The sequence below is a fragment of the Notolabrus celidotus genome, chromosome 9 (assembly GCF_009762535.1).
Source record: "Notolabrus celidotus isolate fNotCel1 chromosome 9, fNotCel1.pri, whole genome shotgun sequence".
In the NCBI taxonomy this organism is placed as follows: domain Eukaryota; kingdom Metazoa; phylum Chordata; class Actinopteri; order Labriformes; family Labridae; genus Notolabrus; species Notolabrus celidotus.
In genome coordinates this window covers 10,781,695-10,808,131 of record NC_048280.1, presented here as the reverse complement: position 1 = coordinate 10,808,131, position 26,437 = coordinate 10,781,695, and the positions used below count along the sequence as shown (strand labels likewise).

The 26,437-nt window shown below is 40.4% G+C and overlaps 1 protein-coding gene across 1 annotated transcript; it reads left to right on the top strand.

The window, feature by feature from the left end:
• The first annotated feature begins 887 nt into the window (after nucleotides 1-887).
• Nucleotides 888-16,732, top strand: snx18a (sorting nexin 18a). The gene is made up of 2 exons (XM_034691924.1): nucleotides 888-2,793; nucleotides 15,172-16,732. Exons 1-2 carry the CDS (start codon nucleotides 1,275-1,277, stop codon nucleotides 15,423-15,425), a joined length of 1,773 nt encoding a protein of 590 aa, XP_034547815.1. The 5' UTR covers nucleotides 888-1,274; the 3' UTR covers nucleotides 15,426-16,732.
• Nucleotides 16,733-26,437: the final 9,705 nt, after the last annotated feature.

The following is a 26,437-nucleotide window of genomic DNA, read 5'->3' as shown; positions in this document are numbered from 1 at the left end:
CATGTTAAAGCACTGATTAAAATAATAATTATCAAATTAATAATAAAAATAATAAAAATAATAGATACAATTTTCTTAATGCTGCTATCATTAAACAACCATTATTTTAACGAAAACGAAAAGGAAACTAGTGATAATCAGTTCTAAAGATTCATTTTTAGTATACACAGGGACTACTTTTCTTCAAATGGTATTTTCTGATATTGTAATAATCATGACGTCATGGGACCCATACCTTTTGAAAGATACGATTAAAAAAATTGGGTGTATTTACTTTATATATATACGTAATTGTTGTCATAAGTGTATTTACTTTATATTGTACTGTTGTCCTGTCTTCTGTTTGTATGATATATTTATATTTTTTAATCTGTCTTCACTTGATATATATGTGTTACTGTCTTCTACTACCTGTATATGAACATCTTCACTCTTGAATAATAATTGAAAAAAAAGCTTTATTGATGTTTGATATTTGGACATAGCTTAATGTTAAAGTTAGACCTTGCTTCACATCTTAAGACTCTCTGTTACTTGGATAATAAAACTGAGACCACTGCAAAATAAAAATAAAAATAAAAAAATAAATAATAATAATAATAATAATAATAATAATAATAATAATAATAATAATAATAATAATAATAATAATAAATAAATAAGGTTAAAATTTGCATGGTCAGTTGACTCCCCCTATGACCTCTCAGCTCAGAGTGCAACTCTTCCTAAATGGGACACAAAGTCCTGACAGGCTGGTGAGGCTGGTCTGGGGTATGTTTGGTGTTCTGAGGCCCTCAACAAGTGCCTGATGTGAGCTTTGTTGCAGCGCTCATAGGCGGGTTGATTTGTGCTGTCTGGGTGGACTGCAGCATCTTGTAGCTCCGCCCTCGATTATTCAGCCTGCTCGACGTGCGGTTGCTGCGCAGCGTGAAGGCAGAAGCGTCCGACTCAGCTCGGAGGGAGAGTGGAAGAAGGACTCAGACTAATGTTGTTGTAGCGGAAAATACCTTCAGATCCACACACTGCCACCGCTGGATTCAAAACAACCCATGCTTTCCTCCCAGGTTTGGCACACGGAATAACAACCGCGCAGGAGGGGATACAAACAGCATTTTCCCACACTAGGAGAAGTTTGTACGCGGAGTTTCAGGAGGAGTTTCGGGCTGTGGGCTGACTAGAGCTAGCCTGGCTTGCCCGCTGCTCGTCCCTCCTGCCCCGGTCAGCCAGCCCCAAGTTAGCCCGCTGTTCTGGTCTGCTTCCAGCTGTGGAGGATCATGGCGCTCAAAGCCAGGGCGCTGTACGACTTCAACTCTGAGAACCCCGGAGAGGTGTCTGTGAAGGAGAATGAGATCTTAACTTTGTACAGTGAGCAGGACATTGACGGATGGTTTGAGGGGGCTAACAGCAAAGGAGAGAGGGGTCTGTTCCCCGCTTCGTACGTGGAGATACTGAGGAACGACGCCGCCTCCACGTTGAACAACAACAGCTGCAGCAGCACATCTGGGGACACTTACCCGGACTCACGATACGCCAACATCCCATCCGGAGGTTTTGACGGCTCAAATAAACCGCAGAATAACTTTTCTAAACCGTCTCCCCCTTCTTTCCCCGCTTTCTCCCCACCACCTCCAGCACAGCAGCACCCACAGCAGCCCAACATCTACCAGCCCAGTCCAGGCAGCGACGATGACTGGGATGATGACTGGGATGACAGCTCCACTGTTGCAGACGAGCCAGGGACTGTTGGAGGAAGGTATCACGACTATGAAGGAAATGGACCATCTACATACAGAGTCACAACATCCTCCATGTCCAGAGGTAATGCACAGCAAGCAAAGAGCTCGGCCACTGTCAGTAGAAACCTGAACCGGTTTTCCACCTTTGTGAAGTCAGGAGGAGAAGCGTTTGTGCTCGGGGAGGCAGCTGGGTTTGTGAAGGACGGGGACAAAATCTGTGTGGTGCTGGGTCAGTATGGTCCTGAGTGGCAGGAGAACCCCTACCCCTTTGCTTGTTCTATTGATGACCCCACTAAGCAGACCAAGTTTAAAGGTATGAAAAGCTACATGTCCTACAAGCTAACCCCCACCCATACGCAGAACCAGGTGAACAGGAGGTATAAGCACTTTGACTGGCTGTACGCTCGGCTGGTGGAGAAATTTCCTGTCATCTCGGTGCCCCACATCCCTGAGAAGCAGGCCACAGGGCGCTTTGAGGAGGACTTTATCTCCAAGAGGAGGAAAGGCCTCATATGGTGGATGAACCACATGACCAGCCACCCAGTCCTGGCTAGGTGTGATGTGTTCCAGCACTTCCTCACCTGCAACAGCACTGATGAAAAGTCCTGGAAGCAGGGCAAGAGGAAGGCGGAGAAGGACGAGATGGTTGGAGCCAACTTTTTCCTCACTATCAGCACCCCTGCTGCTCCGCTGGACTTCCAGGAGGTGGAGAGCAAAATAGATGGATTCAAGACTTTCACCAAGAGGATGGATGACAGCACCTTGCAGCTGAACGCCACTGTCAACGAGTTTGCCCGCAAGCAGATCAGTGGCTTTAAGAAGGAGTATCAGAAAGTGGGGCTGTCATTTAAAGTCCTCAGCCAAGCCTTCGAAATGGACCAGCAAGTGTACTCAACCGGACTGAACCAGGCCATCTCCTTCACCGGGGACGCGTTTGAGTCCATCGGGGATTATTTTGCTGAGCAGCCTGGCAAGGATCTAGACCCCATTATGGATTTGTTGGCTCTTTACCAAGGACATCTGGCAAACTACCCAGACATCATCCATGTCCAGAAAGGTAAAAACACAACACGGTTACACATTGTCACACACATTCATCATTTTGAACAAGTGTGGAGTTTTCATACAAGACAAATTATTTCTTCTATTCCCTCTTTTCATTCATGATGACATCAGGTTGAAGGATTGATGCCTACTTTCAAAGTTTTGTTACTTTTTTCCAGACTATGATTATTCAAATGTCTGATTTAAGACAAGATTTATGAATATACACCACAGCCTAAGTTTAACATTGAACTGAGCAGAGAGGCAAACTTCAGAAGGTTGAAACACAAGGACAATCTCTCTCAAAAAAAACAGAGTACCATTCAAAAACTGCACTTAAAGTAAAACAATATGAGACCTGTGGGATCGTAAACCCACTCTCCAAAGCCTTCTTCCTACCACAAATTTGGCTCCCATACAGCAACAGGTTTTAAAGTAAAGAACGAAGTGTGTCCACTGGCCGTAAAAAGATAAACAACTTTATTTGTTTCAGGTAGTTTAGCAAGCAGCAGACAGCAGTCAGGTTACAACAATAGCTCCTAGGACTTTGCAAAACAAATAGGCTGTGTTTGCATTTGAATATTGGTCCACATGCTTCTGCTCCTGATTGTCCACCTGCCAACTCAAACAGTCAGCTGCTTGGCTGTGTTTGATTTTCCATCACGGAGGAAGTACACCATGTCAGTGCCTAGGAGACAGAGGATGTCATACCTGGTTTTTCAATCGCGATACTAATGAGAAATAGGATAAGCAGCAGAAAACTTCCCCAATATCTGTCCACAGATCGTCAGTGTTACACAAACTAGGCCATCCTCCTACGTGACCCTAACGCAACTATTGTTCTCATAGTGTGGCATAATGTCACTCTCATGAGAGCCAACGCTGTTATGCAAGAGATCCGACATTGTGGCTGGTGAAGGAAGCTCTCACGGCTGTTCACCATGTGTACAAATGTGGCACAATCACTTCCCTCTGATGGGGGAGAGAAATCATTTTTACAAACATGCAACTGAAAATAAACCGAACTTCCGTCTTGTGTAAAACACCTGCTGGACTGCTACCTGAACATGTTTGTACCACTATGTAATAACCTGTTTATTGTATTATACAATGTATGCCTGTCAGATAGTATATCTGTCTTAGAATCATTGGAGCTGTAAGATAACCGTGTAGGATACTAAACAGGGCATAGGTCAACATACTGATGGATGATATGAACTAATCCTTTTCATTCCATGCATTATGTACAGTCATACTGCTTTAACCTACTGACCTCATGTCCCTCAGATCAGATCAGCCTAGGTAAACATTTTTTTCAACCAGCAAACAGAGTCCATCTGTAACGTCTGCTGGTGTTTACAGAGGGGATATTACTCTCTTTTATAGGCCTAATATTGTCCCTCTGGTGGCTTTGTGTACCTTTACATGATTAACAGCTCAGTACTTAATATCTCAGGCTGGTGTCTTTGAAACCACTCATTTCAGCCTCTGTCTGAAAATAAGATAAGATAAGATAAACTTTATTTTCTCTGGGGGGAAATTTGTCATGGACACAAGTGCAGTGCTGCTCACAGTCAATACATTCATCATACCAATATTACAATAACATGCCCACTGTCAAAGAATGAAAAAACATGTCACTGTGGCATACAATGACAAAAATACAATAAAATAACAATAGAATAGCAATGTGGTAGTAAAAATGCTTCATTTCAGTTCTTCTCTTTAAAAACCTCCCCTCAGAATTTCAGAATCTAGCATTCTTGAAGCCTCCTTCACTGTTACCATGGAACAAATGTTCTTTCACTTTTTCTAAAATGACAAATCTGGCTTTTTAAATTGATTCAACAAAGTTGCTGATGTCACAATCTGAGCAAATCTCTTGTTGATCTCGCTTAATTGTAGAGTGAGCAGCCGGCGGTCTCACCCAGGGATTTCTTTGCCCACCTTGAGTGTTTACAGCCAAGATTTTAATATATTTACCTTTTAAAATATGAAAAAGAGGATAATACAACCTCAATAATCTATCAGATATACAGATCCAAACATTGACTTTTAAACCACAACTTCTCTGGAGGAAATAGTACAGCCATATTATATATGACGTTTAATATTTCACTGCTGCTGGGAGAGGCGCTTACACTGTCACCATGGGGCACCAAACTGTATTATTTGGTGGCCCAAGTACATTTTTATTCGCCCAAAATTAAGCTTGCATGGATACAATTTAAACAAAGTGATTTCATGCAGCTTCAAACAGCCTTACTTAACTTTGAAACTTAGATACATGAAAAAAGATGAATGAATGAATGAATGAATGAATGAATGCACATTTTTATACTTAGTGCATAAAAGTTATTTTTCAGCGTATGGTGCAAACATACTGTCACACTCTTCATTTTCTTTTCAAACTCTTTCTGTGCTTATAAAGTTCAAGAACATCAGCTTTTGTCTGCAAGAAAAAATCAGGATCTCAGTGGAAGTGTAATACTGTATGTCGTTGTTGTAGACTCATGGTGCAAAGATACAACTTTATCACTACAGCAGGCCACCTACATGTTTTATTTTAGGGCTACAAAGTAATAATAAATAATAATACATTTTATTTATATAGCGCTTTTCAGAAACTCAATGACACTGTACAACTGTTAAAATCAATACAAGCAAGGAACAAGGAACACAAATCAAATGAAACAAACAACATTACAATCATAAATTAAAAGCTAACTTAAAAAGGTGAGTTTTTATAAGAGATTTGAATGTTGGAGGGTCAGAGCAGTTTTGGATATGAGAGGAGAGTGAGTTCCAGAGGGTGGGGGCGGCTATGGAGAAGGCTCTGTCCCCCCAGGTTCGGTGCTTGGTTCTTTGAGAAGTAGCTTCTTATGGCCAAGTGACTTCAATTCATGGTCATTGTTGAAACCTGTGTCTGCATTAAAATGTTTAAGGGCACCTTCACCTACATAATGAACACATTACATCATCTATGAGAACAATTGAAGCTGTTGTGATTGATAGATCCTTAGTGGGCCAAATTTTGTTTCCTTATCTTCCCACCTCGTCAGTGTTGATCATTTTCAGTCCCCTATAAACACTGGCCCCATTCACCCCTACAATAGACAACACTGGAGGAAACAGGACCGACTGTGTTTAGGCTGCACTGGGACACAAACTTCCCAGTCAGCTCAAATCCAGTCTGCCACACAGGCCGCACACAGCCCCAAATAAGGTGACACAGCCAGTTCCACAGTGTGGTGTGATAAGCCTGGCCTAATTCCACAGATAAGAAACTCTGATTTGATACTGCACATGGAAGACCTTGCTGCAGGCGCAATGGAAAGATGACAGAGAGCAGTGAAACATGGGTAGTGTCTCTCCACAGTGGGAGACTGGGAACGAAGCTGATGGGAAAGCTGGAATCATGTAGAAGATGAAAGGAGAGCTGTGTGCAGAATACTGGATCTGAAATCACTTTGATGTCATCCTGTTTTAGGTGAGCTGAGGTTGCTCTAATTATTTTAATTCAGGTTGAGAAGCATTATTTTTCCATGATGTTGTCCCTACAAAGGAATCAAACAGTTCTTTATTTCCCTCTTCTTACATAGAAACAAAAAATCATAAATACACATTCAATATGATGCGTGATGCAGAACAAGCGACACAACTCAACACGACACAATACGATGTGCTTTATTGTCCCCTTGGGGAAATTTGCCTTAGACTGAAGCGCTGCACATACTCCACTGCCTCCACAGCAGCATTAATAAATAAAAACATAAAAAAAACAATCCACATGTTAACAGAGAAACACACAACAAAGAAAACCACATGGTGAGCACAGGACAACATAAATAAAAGAAGAAGATAGGAAGTTAAAAACATAATGAAACATGGTATATTCACAACAGCCTATCTTCTGTTTCACACCAAGCATGTGTTAAGTCTGTGTTCCAGTATAGATACTATATATACTATACTAGTAGACCTACAAGGCTCCATTATGCAGCATGGCAGTGACAGTGATATATCAGCACTGTTAATGTGCATGCAGTACATTAAATACAGCAGCTCTCTCTTGTTCATGACAACTGAATGGCTGCTTGTTACTCAAATTGCCTTCATGTTTCAAGGGAGCGTTAAATGCAAACACCCACTGCAAGGTAACTTGACATTTACGCTGTAAAGTCTACCTAATATGTCTACTCTGCTGAGGGTTCTGTACAACCATCCAGATCTTAATAATGCTTCAAACTGCAGTGGAATGACTTGGATTCAAGAGAAATCTACATTAAAGAAGGTTTTAATAAAACTGTAAGTTAGATAGCTTCAGTATTACTGGCATGTGTGTGTCAAGACAACATGTTGCTGTGCAGCTTTAACTACGTCAAACTTGTTCTGCATTTTTTTCTGGCCTCCTTTTTTCATCCACCTTTGCAATCTCTCACACGGAATCACTTACAACCATCTCTCTGCACTTCCTCAAAGCTCACAGGGCCAAGTAAGTCAGCTTGGAATTAATAGTGCTTTATCTTTGCATTAGTGGAGCAATAAGAAAGATTTAAAGTCAGAGCATAATCGTAGCACATTCAAAAGTACAGATTGGTCATTAACCGCTGACATCTTATCACTGTTGCGCTCTTTAGGAGAAACCTGTCGAAGCACTCAGTCTAATCAACACTGGATTCCATTCTTAGCCCCCTATATCGGTCTCATTAGGACCTCAGGCACCAGACAGGTTATATTTGATCCCTTCCAGCCCACATCAGGACACAGAGCAGCACCCTATTGATCCCCCTCTCTTCAGGGACACCATTAGCCTTTCGCATGGAGCTACACTGGGACAAATTATACTGACATCATGTCTGGAGTTGCTTTCAAACACATATTGAGCAACTCATCATTTATTTTTGTACCGTTTATTCTTGTCCTCATCTGATTGGACGCCTTTGGCAGCATGAAGACAAGTTTTTGCTGTGTTTTATTATTTTATGCTCATGAGATAGAGGGGGGCGTGAGGAGGAGTGTTTCATGGAAACAGTCCAAATTTAGGGTGAAGTCTGGTGTGAGTTGGCATCTGGTAGGAGACCAAAGAGGCTACGTTTGTTTTTAAAACATGAAGATACAGGCTTTTATTGAGCATGACTGAAGCTAAAGAGAGGTGGGAGCTGCATATGCAAACATTTGGCTTTATATTGTCTATAAATGATCCAGCAGCCTGTGTAGAGATGGAAACACATCTCTTTTTTTAATCACAGCTCACGTTGTCATATCTGTCATGTGAATATTGAAATGTAAACTACTGTAAGTTCTTGTTCAGACACTGTCTCAAAGAGGTAATATTGATCTTGCCTGTGCTGCAGTTCAGAGGATACACTTGTTTAGACTGAGGCATGTTATTGCTTTAAATATAAAAAGAGAGACCCACCCACTTCCTCCAAAAGTGTTCAGACACTGGGTCTGTATCAGGCTGACAAAGAGGTCTATCTGCAGTTTAGAGAACATATTCATCATCATGAAATTGGAGACGTTTCATATTATCTGTTCCTGAGATGAAATCATGTCAGTCTGCATACAGAACACCGAGCTGGCAGGTTAAGCTTGAGTCTATCAGAGGTAAATGAAGGTTAAGTAAATAAGTAATCAAGCTGATGAAATGTCTTCAGTGTGGCCTACTTCATTTGCGTTTTTAATCTACTCTTTGTCTCTCTTCTCCTGTTATTTTTATCTACACAGCCAGCACTGAGATTGCATCTGATCTCATCAAACTTTTATCACATAAAGGGAAAAAAGCAACGGCATGAAATAAAGGAAAAGCTAGCTTCTGTTCGCAGGAATTGAATTTTTTCTTATGAAGTGAAACCTTCAGCTGACGCTTCTTCTGTACACACCCTGCAGGTCTGTTTTATATACCATTACAGGCTATTTAAATGCCCTGTGAAGCACAGATGGATGACAGAGGTGGTGCAGTGATGAGATGGGGATTGCCACTGGTTGTTCAGGTCACCAGCTCGCAGTAGCTCGTGTTGCGTAACAGGAGGATTACGTAAGAGCTGAAGCTGCAGCCTGCAGTGAGTCCAGGGGGATTCGATGCCACCTCCATACAGCCAGGGAGGATTTCTATCTGAAGTGCTCATCAGGATTATATCTTATTTATGTTGTGGCACTGCAGTGTGCTACAAACCGCACTAATTACTGCAGACGAGGCTAAACAAGATGAATCAGAGGCTCCATATCTTTAATTGTTTACAGCATCATGTGTCTCTTTTTCTGCTCTGTTTTTCTAACAGTCACAGTAAATTGGAGGAGCAACATTGGCAGAAGCGGAAGCAGCGGTTTTGGCACATTAAAGATCAGATGTGATGACTTAACAACATAGTAGGACATATTCTGTGATTAAATCATTTTAATTATTATTTCAAAAGAGATAGGAATAATGAGTAAACATGATTCATTTTTATCAGTCTTAAGCCCTAAAACTACCCAGTGGATTTTGCATTGGAGGTGTTAGTAAAGCTGATTTTAGCCTGGTTGATACTTCTGTTTACTCAACACTGGTGTGGCCTATGTCTATGGCTATGGCTATGGCTATGGCTATGCTGCATAGTATTGCAGTACTACGCCTTAACGCTAGCCGTCAGTTTAGCCTCCAATTTCTGGTTCTGTTACGTTCACACTGTTTATGCACAGGAACTTATGGCCACTGAATCTGAGCATATTATGTCAAAGCTGATAAATGTTGAGCAGCAGTTGATCATATACTGCAATGATTGCAAATAATAATGTACGGCCGCTGAATCAGTGTAGGCAGCAGAATGTTGCGACCAGAAGTGTTGTAAATGCAGGATGCTACCCAACAGACCTATCACAGAGCTTTCTGTCTGCGTTGTTTTGATGCATAGTACATGTTTTAGAAAGTGCCCTTAAGATTACATGCAGAAGATGCTGCAGGTACAGGGCTAAAGCATATGTAACATGCAGATTCGATCCAGAAGTGTAAATCAGGCTTTAGTAATGAAGTTGATCCATTTGCAAAACTCTGAACAGCAGCTTGAAGAAACTGAAGGCACAGAAAGAATCATATTTTTAAAGGCTAATGCAAGATGGCAGGCTAAGTGAGAGGGCTGTGGCACTGTGGATTGACAGACGTGACCAGCTGATGAGGAACAGAAACAGCTGTCTGACCATGACAGCAGGAAACGAGGGCCTGTGTCCATCAATGCCCTTTCTTGCATGGCAGGGCTCCACATCCCTGGTTTCAGAGCACTTCCCAATGGCAATACTGTTGCTAGGTTGAGAACTTGTCACATGGCAGTACTGCTTCCTTTGATGGTGACTGTTAAAGCTAGGGTTGGAAGCCACGGAAAACTAGCATGAATTTGAATGTAGAATTTCTTTAGGATAACTAACTAACAGAATAACTGATTATCAGCTCGACTTGATTCAGTATCTCTTCATAGTTGTGTTGTTGCAGCATGCCTGCAAATCCAACTTACAACAGTTAAAAAAATGTCTCAATTAAGTTCAGTTTGCTGACATCATCTTCTTTGACTGAACGCTTTGTCTTTTCTCATAAAGTCTCCTTGGCAACAATAGTTTCCCTGTAGTGCATTAGTGTGCTTTTAAAGTGCAGGAAGTCAAAGACCTTTAAGGTACAGTAAACACCTTGGGGATTGGCTTTAAGTCTTTGGACAGCTGTGTTTGTTCTTGTCTTTCTTGTTTCCGCCCCCCGTCTCCACTCCGCTGTTATCTTTGCGTCTCTCTCTGTCATGTTCAATCTGCTCTGCATTAGAGGAATTTCAAAGATCTGGGTTAAACTGCGGCTGAGAGAGGGACAGCCAGAAGGCAAACTGGGCAGATTTTGAGGGGGAAGGGCCAAGGGATGTCTTTTAGGGGAGGATTTTGTCAGCAAATTTGTCTGCGTGCAGTAATATATTGCTTTAACTGAAGTGAAAAGCAGCTATGATGCATTTTTTTGGGTGAACTTAAAGGTTAGACACACAGAAGACGAGCAGATGAGTGCAGGTTGAGGTCAGTGAGTCCTCTGCGGTCACATTTCAGGAAACAGGTTGGCTGAATAAGACTTTCAACTCGAGTGCTGCTGTTGACTAAGTTCACAATAGCTTGAAAATCCCATGACAGGCAAATACAGGAAGTTAAGCTCCATGCCTTTAGGGCACAAATTTCACTTTCCCCTTCTGCCTTGAAGCCCGAGATCAGAGATGGAGTTGTCTGTCAGCTGGTTATGCCATGCATGAAGTTGTACTTCTCTTAGTACACATAATCTTTTCAACAGAGTAGGACATGTTGCTAAACGCTAAATAACATCATCCCTGTACATTTCCAGGTCAGTATAGGTTCCTGTGTTACAATATTTCGAGCCCAGCAATATTTCTAACATATTAACAAAGGGCTGAGACAGAAAATCTGTCTGTTGAATTGAAAAAGAGTCTGCTCCAGGTTCTTCCATTAATTCCCAGTCCAGTATATGTCAGAAAATGAGAGTACCAGTTTTGTAAAGTGGAAAGTAAAATCTGGAATGTAGAGAAACGACACGTCTTTACAATTTAACCCTAGAATGAGGAAACTGCATTTTTGGCAACATACTTGACTAACAATGAAGTCTCTAGTTAAATATCTTAAGGGCTGCAGAGTTCATTAAAACAACATTTGAAACTTCCCATCTAGTGCCAGAAAAATCATCTGGCAAATTAGGAAACCATATTTGACAAGAGCACATCCTAAAGTAACACTGCAACATCAGGAGCACATTTAGATTAGCATATATGACGACTCAGAGGAATGTTTCTCTCTTCAGTTGTCCTGAAGGAAACGTGGCTGTGACATATACACATTTTAAATTATTTGGATCAGACAGAAAGTCTTTGCCTGTCACTCCCTCTTGCCCTTCACCTCAGCACTTATCGCCTGAGACACTTCTTCTTGACTCGGTCAGGGAATGTCAAAAGTTTGAGAAGTCATCTGTCATGAGCTCATGGTGCTTTGACCCTGCCTTCTGCTCCCATCCAACCATCTCTCTTCAAATGTATGGGCTAATTTCTTCTTCCAGCACCAGTTTGGCTGAAGGCCTTTTTTTTTGCATGAAGAAAGACTCAGCAGCGGTTTAGAAAAAGAAAGAAGAGGCAGCAGTGACGACTGACGTGTCAGAATGGCAGGCTCATGAACAAACATGACTCAGTTGTGTTTTGCCACAAGTGTCCACCACAGTGTTGACAGCATGTAGCTCTAACTGGCAGGGAGGAAACTCAGGGGTGTTTGAGTCTCAGTATGAGTGTGACATGTGGGATTTCTTTTTTGCAAGGCATACTTGCTTGTTAAAGTGTAGGAGATGTGAGATCTAACCTCGTCATGATTCACTCACACCAGTGTGGTGAACAAATGCATATACAACAACTGTTAAAATTAGTAACATAAAACATAAAATGGACAGGATTGGGAACTTTGACATTAAAATCAACAAACCAACATGTTGATCTCTGTGGAAGACAGTATAATAAAACTGCTGCATCATTCTTGTGAACAAATTTGAGTACAAAATTTTGGGGTCAGACACTTTTCATTAAACCAAAACAACTTAGATGTGCTGAAATGATGTACTTGAACAAACAACAATATATATCTGCCATGCTATATGTATGTATTTTCAAACAGTAACTTATATTATTATAATAGAAATAGCTTAAGCATAAGTTTTAAATAGGGTAAACTAATGTAAAATTATTTTGTATAAATAGTTAGAGCTGCTGTTGGTTGTCACAGAGTAAACATATTTTCAGAGAGAGGGACTTCAAATGTCAACACTACCCCCCCCCCCCCAACCAGATCTCCTCTTATCCCCCAACACAGATCGGCGTGTGCAGTCATGATAGCCTTAACATGACGTCCTTAATCGGAGGACGTAGTAGGGGCCGGGCCCCTTAACCAATCAGAACGGAGGATTGGAGATTAGCTATGATGGTTCATCATAAAGGGAACGAGGGGAATAATAACATTGCTTGATACAAAGGCATTAGAAAACACAGAGACTTCGCAATAGTCTCCAATTACATCACTTACTGATGAGTACCGATGGGTATTAAGACCTTTTCTTCAAACCTTGCAGAAAAAAAGGAACGTTTTTTACACCATTCCTACCAACAGCAGCTTTAAGTCAATGTTTTTGGATCATGCCCAACTAAAAAAAAAGAGCAGGACACTGCCTTGAGTCTGGTAGCATCCCAGATCAGCTCTCAGACAGTCGACTAAAGGGTTAAATCTCGGCCCCAGAATTACTGGTAGGTTAAAAGAATCATTAATATTTACATTATTGTAAACCCCAAAAGCTGTTTATATGTTTTGTGTAGGCTGTAGCACAGCCACTAGCTGTAGCACAGCCACTAGCTGTTAGTGTGGATTGTCACTCTGGTTAATGGATACTGCCATAATGCTATCATGCCTTACTGCTCGGATAAACAAACACAGTTGATAGATGACGTTTTTATCGCATGGTGCCGGTCAGCATTAATTATATCTAAAAAATAGAGATAAAGTTGTTAAGTGTCTGGTTAAACTGACATGTAACCTCTTGACTGGAGCAACCAGTAACCAGCACAGGTATGTGGACATAAGAACTGACAATGGCTGTTTTTGAAACTGCCAGTTCCATACTACCTATGAATGTAGTATGCAGGACGTAATACATACTACATAATGCATACTTCATACCTCATTTGATGGTAGTATGTAGTATGACTGTTCTGTTGGATCTGTGTTGCAGTACACTGGGTAAGGCGTCACTGGATTTCTGGTTTCGGAAAGCGGAAGTAAACAACAGCCAAGCTGATAGATAAACTGGTTCTTTAGCATCCACTTAGGATTGAAAAAGTTAAGAAGTGGTTGGGCGCGGACTTGGCCCAATGGTTAAGTTGCGCGCACATACTATGTGCGGCCCCGGGTTCAATTCCAGCCTGCAGCACCTTTCCCATATGTCATTCCCCCACTCTACACTATCCTACACTATCCACTGCCCTCTGCTCTATCAATAAAGGTCTAAAAGACCAAAAATTTATCTTAAAAAAAGAAGTGGTTCACATGGAATTTAATACATTTCACAGCATCTAAAAACAAAGAAGAAAAAAGAAAAAACGGAATGTTAGCGCTGTGCATTGTGGGAAACAGTATGCGAGGGAGACTGGTCCGTTGCATACTGAGAATTTTGTAGTTGTAGTTTTGGCATACTGCACATTTGCTCTTGTTCACATACTACATACTGAATTTTAGCCAAATCAGTACGTACTGCTAGTATAGTAGGCAGTTTCAAAAACAGCTCTGACTCTGTGATTCTGTGTTTAACCATGTTAAACTATTTGACTTTGGAGTGTCTTCTCACCTTAAGATTAGTCCGTTAATCGGAATTTTGATTTCTGTTTAAATGATTACGAAACCATTAAATGAGATGCTTCATGCTCATGGAAATCATTCACACAATCAGTCATTAAGGTCACTTAAGGTTAGCTAGTGGGCTGAATATGCTAACATTTGGAGCCTTTCCATCTGACACATCACACTACACACTCCTTCAAGTGTGTTTTTAGTCCTTGAGAGGCCAAAATAACCATCTTACAAACCTTCAATAAACTGAGCATCTGTTTAGCTGTAACCCCTGTGTTCATTGTTTTCTACTTGAGGTGTATTTTTCTGATATTGTTGCTCAGCTATAATCGTTCAATTGTTCAGTGGTGAAGTTTTGCAGGACAACAAATTGCTTACCCCTGACATCAGCATTAAGGACTAGCTAATCAAAACAGAGTTGTTCACATTTGGAAGGAAGTGTTCTGTGTTTATATTATGCCCGTGAAGTTGCCAACAGTGATTGGTAGATGCTATCACACTGCCTGCAGAATTGCCTTAAATGGTTGTTCAGCACAGACCTTGAAATAGCATAATCTAATAGACTTTTTTAGAGTCCAGCCCCCGCACATTCCCCTAACTACAGACACAGACGTGGCTCTCAGGAAGTTTGATCAAACTGCTCTTCTAACTATTTCTGGCCAATTCCTTGGAGTTATAAATGTTCTCTCAAGCTGTGCTCTAGAGTTCTGTCTGTAAATAATTTTTGGAGATTATGAATTAACTTTCCTTGGAAAAAGTCAGAAAGTCAGACTGTCTCTGTCACAAGTTATTCAGTATGAAGAAACAAATCTTGTGTCTCAAAGAGGTAACATTGTTGAGAACATGGCCCAGTTGCGGGCAGTTTTCCCACACAGATTAAAATATCATCTTGTGTTTTTCTCATGTTGAAGCAATCTCCAAAATAAACATGATAACAATTATAAATGTGGTCCTGGGACTAAGATAGATTTAAATGTGTTTTTGTTTTTGCTCTATCCCTTATCAGGGGCCTTGACGAAAGTGAAAGAGAGCCAGAAGCACGTGGAGGAGGGCAAGATGGACCCAGCTCAGGCGGAGGGCATCAACGAGCGCTGCAACATCATCTCTTGCGCCACACTGGCTGAGATCCAGCACTTCCACCAAATCCGCGTGCGAGACTTCAAGGCTCAGATGCAGCACTGCCTTCAGCAGCAGATATCCTTCTTCAAGAAAATCACCGGCAAGCTAGAGGAGGCTCTGCAGAAATATGACAACGCGTAAAAGACGGCTTGTCACAGCCCGTTGGTTTGGACCCTTGGTGATCGATGACCGTGCACCTTCTTCTGCCAGCCAGTGGAGATTTGGCACACAGCAGCCTGCACCACATACTGTGAATGGTGCTCATCCAGCAGGGAGGAACATTGAAGGAGATTATGCGCCAGTAATACGGACATTTATACCAAATCCAGGTTTCTCTGCGTGTTGGCCACATTTTTTCGTGAGGAGATGTCCTTGTCTAAGCAAGGATATGTAATTTAAGGAACTTGTGATACAAACAACAATCTAATGCCTTTAGATTTAATGAGAGCAGTGATAATAGAGCACCATTTCTTCTGGTGCATGGGTGAATTAAATCTAATCAACATCATGACCTGCAGAGAGAGAGAGAGAGAGAGAGAGAGAAAGAGAAAGAGAAAGAGAAAGAGAAAGAGAGAGAAAGAGAGAGAGAGAGAGAGAGAGAGAGAGAGAGAGAGAGAGAGAGAGAGAGAGACTGCCTTGTATCTGCTGCTGCCACCTACATCCCCGGTGCAAGACTTGGTAAATCACATGTTTTTAGCCTTACAGCACTCTTTTTAACTGACTGTTTCAAAAGTGACTGCCACTCCAGGAGTAACGATGCTCCATTCTGCCTTCTGGAAACACTCAAGCTTCTCCTGGTGTCTCTTTCTCCTCAGACAAACAGGAAGAAATGTTTACAGTCTCCTCCCTGAGCAGGCTTTTGTCACCACTGTCTTGCTGTGCCTTCAGATAACGTCTCTCCAGTCATTTTTTTTTTACTAGTTATTAAAAAGCTTTATATAATGTATATGTAGAAATATATTCTATTTGTTTTTGCAAAGCTTCAAACTTTCGGTCTTTGGAAACAGAAAAAGAATCACTGTGTTTGATCAAGGGCATATTGTTGTTTGATTGTGGGTTTTTTTTCATGGTGTACCCAGGATTTTTTTTTCTCTACTTACCGTGTGACAAAACAAGGATCAAGAGAGAATTACCATTTGACGACAGGAGTCAAAACCTAACAAATGGCACGGTCAGCACTGCTGCTTGCAGAATATAAGGGACGAGTATGACGGACACTTGCTAACTAAGGTAGCTGGATTTGTCGACATTATGTCAGTTTTCAGACATGAGTTTTGAGTAGTGTTCAGAGGCAGGCTGTTCCCCCCTTCTTTTAACGATGCTGTCTTTTTAATGGCACACTTTTGACAGCTCTACTGCTCTTCTGTTTAAAAATCTTCATGATGTTGGTTGCAACATGAAGAGATTGACATCGAAGTGGTGAAAAATAAATTCCTTCTTCACAGAAAGCTGTGGATCGGCCCTGTGTGTTTCTGTTTCAGTAACTTTTTTTTGTTGTTTATTAGAATATGTCTGATCAATTAAGTTCAGAGCCTTAATACAGTCAACAACTTAGAATAAGCTTTTGAAAAAGTGCATATACAGACGAGTTAATTTGCCTTGTAACACCACAGACTCTCACACTATAGATTTTATATGACCCGTGTTGTGTAGCTTCTTTACCGTTTTATAAAGACACAAAGAGCGCAAACTGTTGGGCTCTGCAGGTTTCCTTAGCTGCCTCCCTGGAGGAGTGGTGTGCCATGTCAGTGTTTCATGCTAAGCTCACACTGCTCGCAGATCTGCTGACAGCGCATAGCCTGGCCAGCCATCTGGGACATCTGGCCACTGTTAAAAGTGCCTGAGCGGATGACAGAGAACACGTAGCAAGCAGGGAAAGGTCAAAATTAGCTGGGAGAGACTTTCATTAGCCGTCATCACCACCGCCTGTAACCGAGATAACAACAATGCAGAACTGCGCTTATTGGAGATAACATTTTGTCTCCCTCACAGATGGTCTGATTTCCTAAAAACAGTCTTCCTGTGCACGTCAACAGATGTATCCAATGCAGGCCCTTTGTTTACTGTCTCACAGCAAAAATACTGTGCAGCAGTGCTGTGTCTTTTTTTTCCAATCCAGTTTGACAGATGTGAGCAGAAGGTCACAGAAGCTTTTATCATCACAAGATTTTAAGACGCACCCACCTCTGTAAATATGTTCTCTCTGTTAATACGTTCACACCAGCAGATTATCTATGAAGATCTCCCCCTCCGCTCAGTCCTCCTCTGCAAGAGTTTAAAAAAAGCAACCAAAACAAATGTAAAGAAATTTGGTTTTAAAAATTGTTATAGCTGCAGTTTTTTTTAATTACAATGTATTAATTGAATGCACCATGATACCATGCAAGACTGTGGTAAGATGCAGAACACATTATCTTTCTCTATAACAAGTTAGCTTATCAGTATTTCTTTCTTTCTTTTTATTTATTTATTAGGATCCCCATTAGCTTCCACATTGTGGTTGCTAGTCTTCCTGGGGTCCACACAACAAAACAAAAACAAGAAAATAATTATTTAAAATCACACATACCATAAAACAAAGATGCAATAGCAGCCAATTATAAAAATCTAAAAGGAAAATGAAAAATAAACTAATATCTGAGCAAATAAACGATGAGTAGCATTAAACTACAAATAATGGAAACAAAAACACAATTGTTACAAACACATTGCACCAAAAATTTATAAAATAAAGACTTTCAAAACAGTGATTACATAATGATGTCAATAAGGAATTCATCAGCATTTGTTTAAGTGACTTTTTAGAAGAAAATCTGTTTTTGATCATTCTCATGTTGGTGGGGAGTTGATTCCAGGCAGAGGGACCTCTAAAAGGACCAGATCTTATCATACAGTTAGTTCTACGACTTGGTGTTAGCAGATAACCAGTGCTCACATGATGTGTCGTTTACCTATGATTAAAACTAGAATATTTGAGTATATCACAAAAGAACTGTGGTGTTATTCCATATAACAGTTTGCATAAATGACAGGAGACGTGATTTTAATTTAGCCTCCACAGTTAGCCAATATAATCTTTTATGCATCTCAAGCCCATTAGTACGAAAAGAACAGTTAAGAGCCAATCTGGCAGCTCTATTTTGTACAACTTTAAGTTTTTTTAGATGTTTTTCAGCAGTACTTGACCAAGTGGAGTTAATGGACCCTTTTAAACATTAGGAGACATCTTTTTACTCCAACAAGAGTACAATGCTGTAAGGCTGTACTTAAGCAAAGACGTGTTTTTAGCAAAGTGCTGACACAAACCTGCTAACACACTGAAAAAGCTATGCTAAAATGCTAATGATTAGCACAGATAATGTTTAATGTTCAACATATTACCAGGGGTGTCCAAAGTACGGCCCGGGGGCCAATTGCGGCCCCAGGTCGATTTATTTATGGCCCCAAGCTTCCATCTTAAATTGTGTTATTTATAGCAAAGAAATTAATCAGTTTCTTTCTACAAACAAAACTAAAGTCAATCTAGAAACGTCTCAAAAAGCTTCATATGGACTACCTGTGTAAAGCCAAAGCTCTGGGAATTCTGCAAGGCGGCAATAAAGAAGAAACACAAGGACTCTTAAAGTTGACAAGTTTTCAAATTAATGTTTTTATCATGATGTGAAAATGTTCTTGATGAACACTAAAACTTCAGAAGACACAAAAGAGGACACAAGACAAGATCTCAGGAAAACAATTATTTTGTTCTTAAAATGTTGCCTGCTTGTCAGAAAGGTCTTAAAAACCACATAAAAAAGAAGTGTGATGAAATCTAGATCATGATCCTGCCATAGAAAAATAATGATACAAAACTTTTCCCACATTGCCGGACCCTAATGAGAAACATTTTCCTCCAGAAGAAGATAACGTTTGCTCATGTGTACATGGCTTGTGGAGAGCTGAGGACTACCTAGTTACTGATTAGAGCCACTGGCCCTGAGGTATTCTGACAACATCATATGTGGCCCTCTTTGAAAAAAGTTTGGACACCCCTGTATTAAACCGTATTGACATGCTAACATTTACAAAGTAGAACAAAATTTTAAGCATTTTCTTGGTTCTTGTTTTTTTTAGGTCAAAATTTTGGGGCTTTTACACCTTTCATTAGAGAGGACATTAACCATTTGGCTAAAACCACGCCCCATCGTTTTCTTGGTTCTTGGTCATCAACAAATTTTGTTCACTCACTTGAATATTCAACTAAAACTACAAACATCAACCCTCAGGCTTTCCCTCTAGTTCCCTGTGGCGGCAACAGAAGGGCAGCCTGATGGTTGTTTAAATTATTAGGATACATCCACTGGGAACCATGAAAAAGCACCACTTTTTGTGTGTATAGGTGTTGAAATATTTTACTCAAATGAAAATGTTGACCTGCTGGTGTGCTAGATGAAAGGACGGATCAAGGAGAATCTGGGATGTATCCTCTCCCTACCATGTGACTTCATCAAAAGGCTATAGAGACATACTAAGAAACATCAATTCAAAATGGCTGTGTCACTAAATAAAAAGTCTAGTAATCACAAAGTCAGTTTGATTGATTCTGTGAGGATAATGAATGCGAATTTGACAACAACCAACTGAAGTTGTGGACAGTCAGAGCTACTGACATTACTCTAAAGCAGGGATTCCCAAAGTGTGGGTCTGGACCCCCTGGGGGGTTGTGAGACACAAATGGGGGGTCATGAGATATCTTCCAGAATGTTTTTTTTTTTTTTTTAAGTTATCTAAAAATAGTACATTTTACCCATTATAGTAAAGAATATCAACAAAAATATTAGCTAACATTGAAATAAAACCTTGAAATGGAAAATGTAATGAATTTTCTGCCTTTCTTTTTGCCAGATGACTCCTAAGTTCAGGATTAGTGAACAGTTAATTATCTAAAGCATCAGTAGCAGTAGGTTAATTCATAACGGCACAGTAAACACAGCCACATGCTCATATAGGTAGGCTAATTTTCTGCAAACCAGCTAAATTAAGCCACATTAAATCACTTTGAGGGACAGTGGGGGTTGTGAGTCTTTGGCACCTATATTTTGGGGGTCGTAGGCTGAAAAGTTTGGGAACCCCTGCTCTAAAGTACACTTGAGCAATACAACTGACATTGCAAGAGCATGGCTCATGTAGAAGCAAACTAAGCCCAAAAGGGGGTTGGAAACTAACAAGCCTTTCTTGTTTTATGTCCTATGTTTCAGCATTCTAATCGCTGGTTTTCATTTCTTCATAAACTAAAGAAGATGCATGCAGCCTTTAGTAATTTCAACCCTTAGGCCTTTCGTCAATACTGCCAATGCCTGAGGAAATGGGTGCTCCTGTTTTTATATTCTTTCTCTTCCCGGCATTAAGCTTTGGTTCTTCTGAATTAGTAAAACTGATAAATGTCAGAAACATAAAGCTACAGAAATAGGGTTTGGTTAAAAGTAGCAACATGCAGTTCATCGGGACACATGACTGAAAGTTCCACTAATAATCAGACCAATCGCATCATAGTGGTTTCTAGTCTGTGGCTCTGTTGTAGTGCGAAAACATGTCTAGTGTGTTTCAAGTTAAGGCATCAACTCACTCACCACAGTCTAGAATGCAGGAAACAACAGATCTCAGTTCAGAAAGAACAGCTGACCACATTCCACAGACACAAACGTCAAGTGTGAGACCCTGAAGGCCAGAAGAGCAGCACTGGAAGGATCTTCGAGATGCTGCTGGGGTGGTGGGGTGGCAGGGCAGGGGAATGATAAAAGAGCATGACACAAGAGCGTTCACTGTGGGATTAAACCATGGAGGATACACAAGAATGAGCTTGATTTTATGGAGGATTTGTTCTGGGAGAGTTTGTAATCCAGGCAGTCGGAGCATAACAACTCTAATTTGAAACACCATGCTTCCAAAATAAGTTGTCATCGCTGCTCCAGTGAGACTTGGCTCTCCTCTTTTTGGGCTCGCGGTGGCTCTCTGGAATTCACCAAATGTGACCCAGAAACATTCTGTACCTTTGTCGTCAGTGTTTGTTGACCGCCCAAAAATGAGAAAATCTGGATGCGGCCCATCCCAGCTGCTTGTTTACAAAGAAAGAAAATCATGATGACTTGACGATATGTTTTAACCTTTCAACATTCAACATCCAAGCAATATCTGAGAGGGAGTTATGTTACACTGAATGATCCGGTCATAATCATAGTAATCTGATTTTAAGTAAAACTTCACAACCTTGATATTGATTTTATACATCAGTTCTACTGTCGTGGTTTAAGAAGCTATTAGTATAAGCAGCCCAAACATCCCTTTGAACTCTTGTTTTGAGTGTGTGTGTCTCCAGGCTACCACAAACCAGTGACTTTGTTCCATACACATCTATTTGTATGTTTTAACTTATCATGCCACCACTGGAACAAGAGTCTGCTCTGTGATTCACAGCTGCCAGCTTGATTAATCAAGACTATTTCCACTTGCTATAATGCTATCATACTAATGTTACAACACTTGGCTGAGGTGTTACACTTGGTGAACAACCCTGTGCTGTTATACTCTATATAAGCACTCACTGGAACGCCTCTTGTCCAATCAGATTACTTGCTTGGAACAAGCTGTTTTTTAAAGCTCAGTGTTTTTGTTTGTTTACTTCACATCAATTTTTCTGTTTGTTTTATTAGCCTTATTTACATATTACCCAACCTAGAGCAGTGTTTGTTTTTCATTTAGCCTCAATAGCTGGCACTGAGAGGCAGAACAGTAGTTGGTAGAGCAGGGTTTCCCCCTCTAATGACCTGGCTCTGAAGCCCGACTGACCACATTGCTTTCATAAGGACTGAATCAGTGTCTCGACATGCTTGTGCAGAGTACGCCCAGTTCCTATTGCACCCTCTCTGTGCAACACTCAGGTCTGGCTTCATTTGAAACACGCAAGGCCCCTTGAAACTAGCTGTTGTGGTTTATTTATGCATGAAAATGTCAATGTGCTTCGTATTCATATCCTATCCTCCAAATCATTCATTTCTACCTCGATCCAACAATTACACCAGTGCATCATTTCAAATCTGCTATCTCTAATACACCCTCTTTAGAGCACTTACACTCTCATGACATGATATCAGACCAAACAGCATTGTGTGCTTGACCCTGATTTCCTCTGATTTCTCTCGCTGATTAAATGTGACATTATAATGCCAGGAAACGCCCTGAAGGAAACCTACAAAGATTTCATCCCTCATTTTCTTCCTCGTGATAAAACTATATTGAAGGAGGAAGTGCAAAACCAAACACAGGATTTCTGTTCAAAGGAAATGGTTTGTTTGAGATCAAGTACCATATTTCAAGTCCAGGTGTGAGAATGAATAGCAGAACATGATGTTATTGCAGTATGTGTTTGAACAGCTGCTGTCTGGTGTTCCTTATTAGAAAGGTAGTTGGGTAAGGCTTTTGTAGTAGTGTTGGTTAAATCAAGATTTGGAGAAGTAAATGTTAGCATTCACAACATGGAGAAACCACTTTAATAATATAATAATAATAATAATAATAATAATACATTTTATTTATATAGCGCTTTTCACAGAACTCAAAGACACTTCACAAATAGCACACAATAAAAGAAACAAAATAGAAACGCAGTGGATATAAAAACATTAACAGTTAAAAGCAGTTCTGAAGAGGTGAGTTTTGAGGTGGGATTTGAATGTTTGGAGGTCAGTTGAGTTGCGTATGTGTTTGGGGAGGGAGTTGAAGAGGGCGGGGGCAGCAATGGAGTAACTTTAGTTTGAGGCTGTAAAAAAAAAAGTAATGTGCCTTAAAAAATTAAAACACTGTGTTGAGCTGAAGGGTTCTGTAGTCAGTCAATAATCTCTTTTTTTTAAGTTATAGTTTTTTGGCCTTTTTGCCTTTATTTTATAGGACAGCTGAAGAGAGACAGGAAATGTTGGGAGTAGAGAGCGGGGGAAGGCATGCAGGAAATGGTCAACCGGCTGGGAATTGAACTGGCAACCCCCGCGATGAGGACTGTAGCCTCTGCACGTGGGGCGCTTAGACCGCTAGGCCACCAGCACCCCAATCTTTTGTTCACTAACAGTGTACCTTTCACATACAAGTGACCCACTATAGCTTTATAGATATAAACTATAGCTGCTTTAGCATGAAAATACTATGGACCATTGCATCTTATTCTTGGCAGAGAGTCAATTTAAATACAGGAGATCATGTAATGTCAAACTATGCTTTAGTTGTTGGACTGTCATTTAAATCACAAAACTGATGAGTGTCAAGTTAAAATGTGCAAATGAAGACAATCTATTAACATATTCATTACTCCTAGAGTGCATCTTGAAAAAGCACCTGCACATTAAAACACTCTCTGAAGTAACACTTCATAATGTATCACTGCAGGCGCCAGACAGTTCATCCGTCTGGCACCGCAGATCAAATAGTCCACACGTCATGATCCTACATGAGGAATTTGAGTTCTTCCTTCTTCTAGTTTTTACAATGATGTTTCTCAGGAAAAACATGCAGGTCAATTGTGCTTCGCAGCTGAGGAAGATAAAACCATACATCACAGGTTTTCAGCCCAAACACCCCTCCCACTGCTCCCTCCACATGTAAAGCAAACTTCAAGTGTTGATCCTGTTCTGTCTCTTTCTGCAGAGTTCATGCTTTTGGAATGCGTGGCGTTTCTCTGTACTCAGCATATTCCTACAGAAGGGGGATTCTGGCTGGGTCTGTTTTCAATTACAGTCAGGTCTGTGCTGGCCTTTGATCACAGTCTGGGCCAACAGAGGCAGAGGGGAGACCCTGTCCTGACATCGCTTACGGACTGAGGAGCAGAGGGGACAGTGAGCACTGGGACTCTGGGCTGACACATATTCTTATCCTCTAGGAATAAAACCAAAACACATCCATTGCTGACTTCACATTACTGTCCCAGTGGCACAATTACTTGTGTATGCATGTTTGTGTGAGAAAGCATGTGTTAAGTTCTCCCTGCCGCCACCTGAGAATTTGCTTAGGTAAGCCCCCTGACTTTTCTATTAAAGGTCCCATAACACATTTTTCCTTGCCTCTACATACATACAGTAGTCACCCTCCTGTCTAACAACCCTGAGAATGTGGAACTGAAAAAGCCTCTGCATTGTTTCTGCAGCCCACCTACTGGGTAAACAGTGCTTGTACAAGAAGATTTAAATGTTGTCCTGTGGTGACATAGCAATGGGAGTGATTTACATGGTTTCACTTGGTCAAGAATTAAAGTCAAGAGTCAAGAGTTTTACTTTTATTTCTATAAAGTTTATGGAAAATCTCCAATCATATATGTGTCAAACTATCAAAATTACATTAAAATATTATTTCACATGAGTGCAGGACAAATTTTTCCTCATTGGATAAAATGTATTGTATTAGACCGTATCATACTGCATGGTATTGTACTGAACCAAACTATACCAATTCATATTGCATCGTATCACATCGAATCATATTGCCTCGTATCATATCGCATCGCATAATTTCATATCGAATCATATCTAATGTATTGTATCATTTCGTATCACATCGTATAGTGTCATATGGCATTGTATCCTATTGTATCTAATGTATTGTATCTCATGTATTGTATGGTATGTTATATAATATTGTATCACATCGCTATCGTATCGTATGGTATCGTATGGTATCATATGGTATCGTATGATATCGTATGGTATCATATGGTATCGTATGATATCGTATGGTATCATATGGTATCATATGGATATCGTATGGATATCGTATGGTATCGTATGGATATCGTATGGTATCATATGGTATCGTATGGTATCGTATGGTATCATATGGTATCGTATGGATATCGTATGGATATCGTATGGTATCGTATGGTATCGTATGGTATCGTATGGTATCGTATGGTATCGTATGGATATCGTATGGTATCGTATGGTATCATATGGATATCGTATGGATATCGTATGGTATCATATGGTATCATATGGTATCGTATGGTATCGTATGGTATCATATGGTATCATATGGATATCGTATGGATATCGTATGGTATCGTATGGTATCGCATGGTATCGTATGGTATCATATGGTATCGTATGGTATCGTATGGTATCGTATGGTATCGTATGGTATCATATGGTATCGTATGGATATCGTATGGTATCATATGGTATCGTATGGTATCGTATGGTATCGTATGGTATCATATGGTATCATATGGATATCGTATGGATATCGTATGGTATCATATGGTATCGCATGGTATCGTATGGTATCATATGGTATCGTATGGTATCGTATGGTATCGTATGGTATCGTATGGTATCATATGGTATCGTATGGATATCGTATGGTATCATATGGTATCGTATGGTATCGTATGGTATCATATGGTATCATATGGATATCGTATGGATATCGTATGGTATCGTATGGTATCATATGGTATCATATGGTATCATATGGATATCGTATGGATATCATATGGTATCGTATGGTATCGTATGGTATCGTATGGTATCGTATGGTATCGCATGGTATCGTATGGTATCATATGGTATCGTATGGTATCGTATGGTATCGTATGGTATCGTATGGTATCATATGGTATCGTATGGTATCATATGGATATCGTATGGATATCGTATGGTATCGTATGGTATCGTATGGTATCATATGGTATCGTATGGTATCGTATGGTATCGTATGGTATCATATGGTATCATATGGTATCGCATGGTATCGTATGGTATCATATGGTATCGTATGGTATTGTATGGTATCGTATGGTATCATATGGTATCGCATGGTATCGTATGGTATCATATGGTATCGTATGGTATCGTATGGTATCGTATGGTATCATATGGATATCGTATGGTATCGTATGGTATCGTATGGTATCGTATGGTATCGTATGGTATCGTATGGTATCATATGGTATCGCATGGTATCGTATGGTATCATATGGTATCATATGGTATCGCATGGTATCGTATGGTATCATATGGTATCGTATGGTATCGTATGGTATCGTATGGTATCGTATGGTATCATACGGTATCATATGGATATCGTATGGATATCGTATGGTATCGTATGGTATCGTATGGTATCGTATGGTATCGTAT

Coding starts and splice junctions, on each gene's coding strand:
- snx18a (XM_034691924.1), top strand. CDS start 1,275: ATGGCGCTCAAAGCCAGGGCGCTGTACGACTTCAACTCTGAGAACCCC. Junction 2,794..15,171: donor CATCATCCATGTCCAGAAAG/GTAAAAACACAA, acceptor ATCCCTTATCAG/GGGCCTTGACGAAAGTGAAA.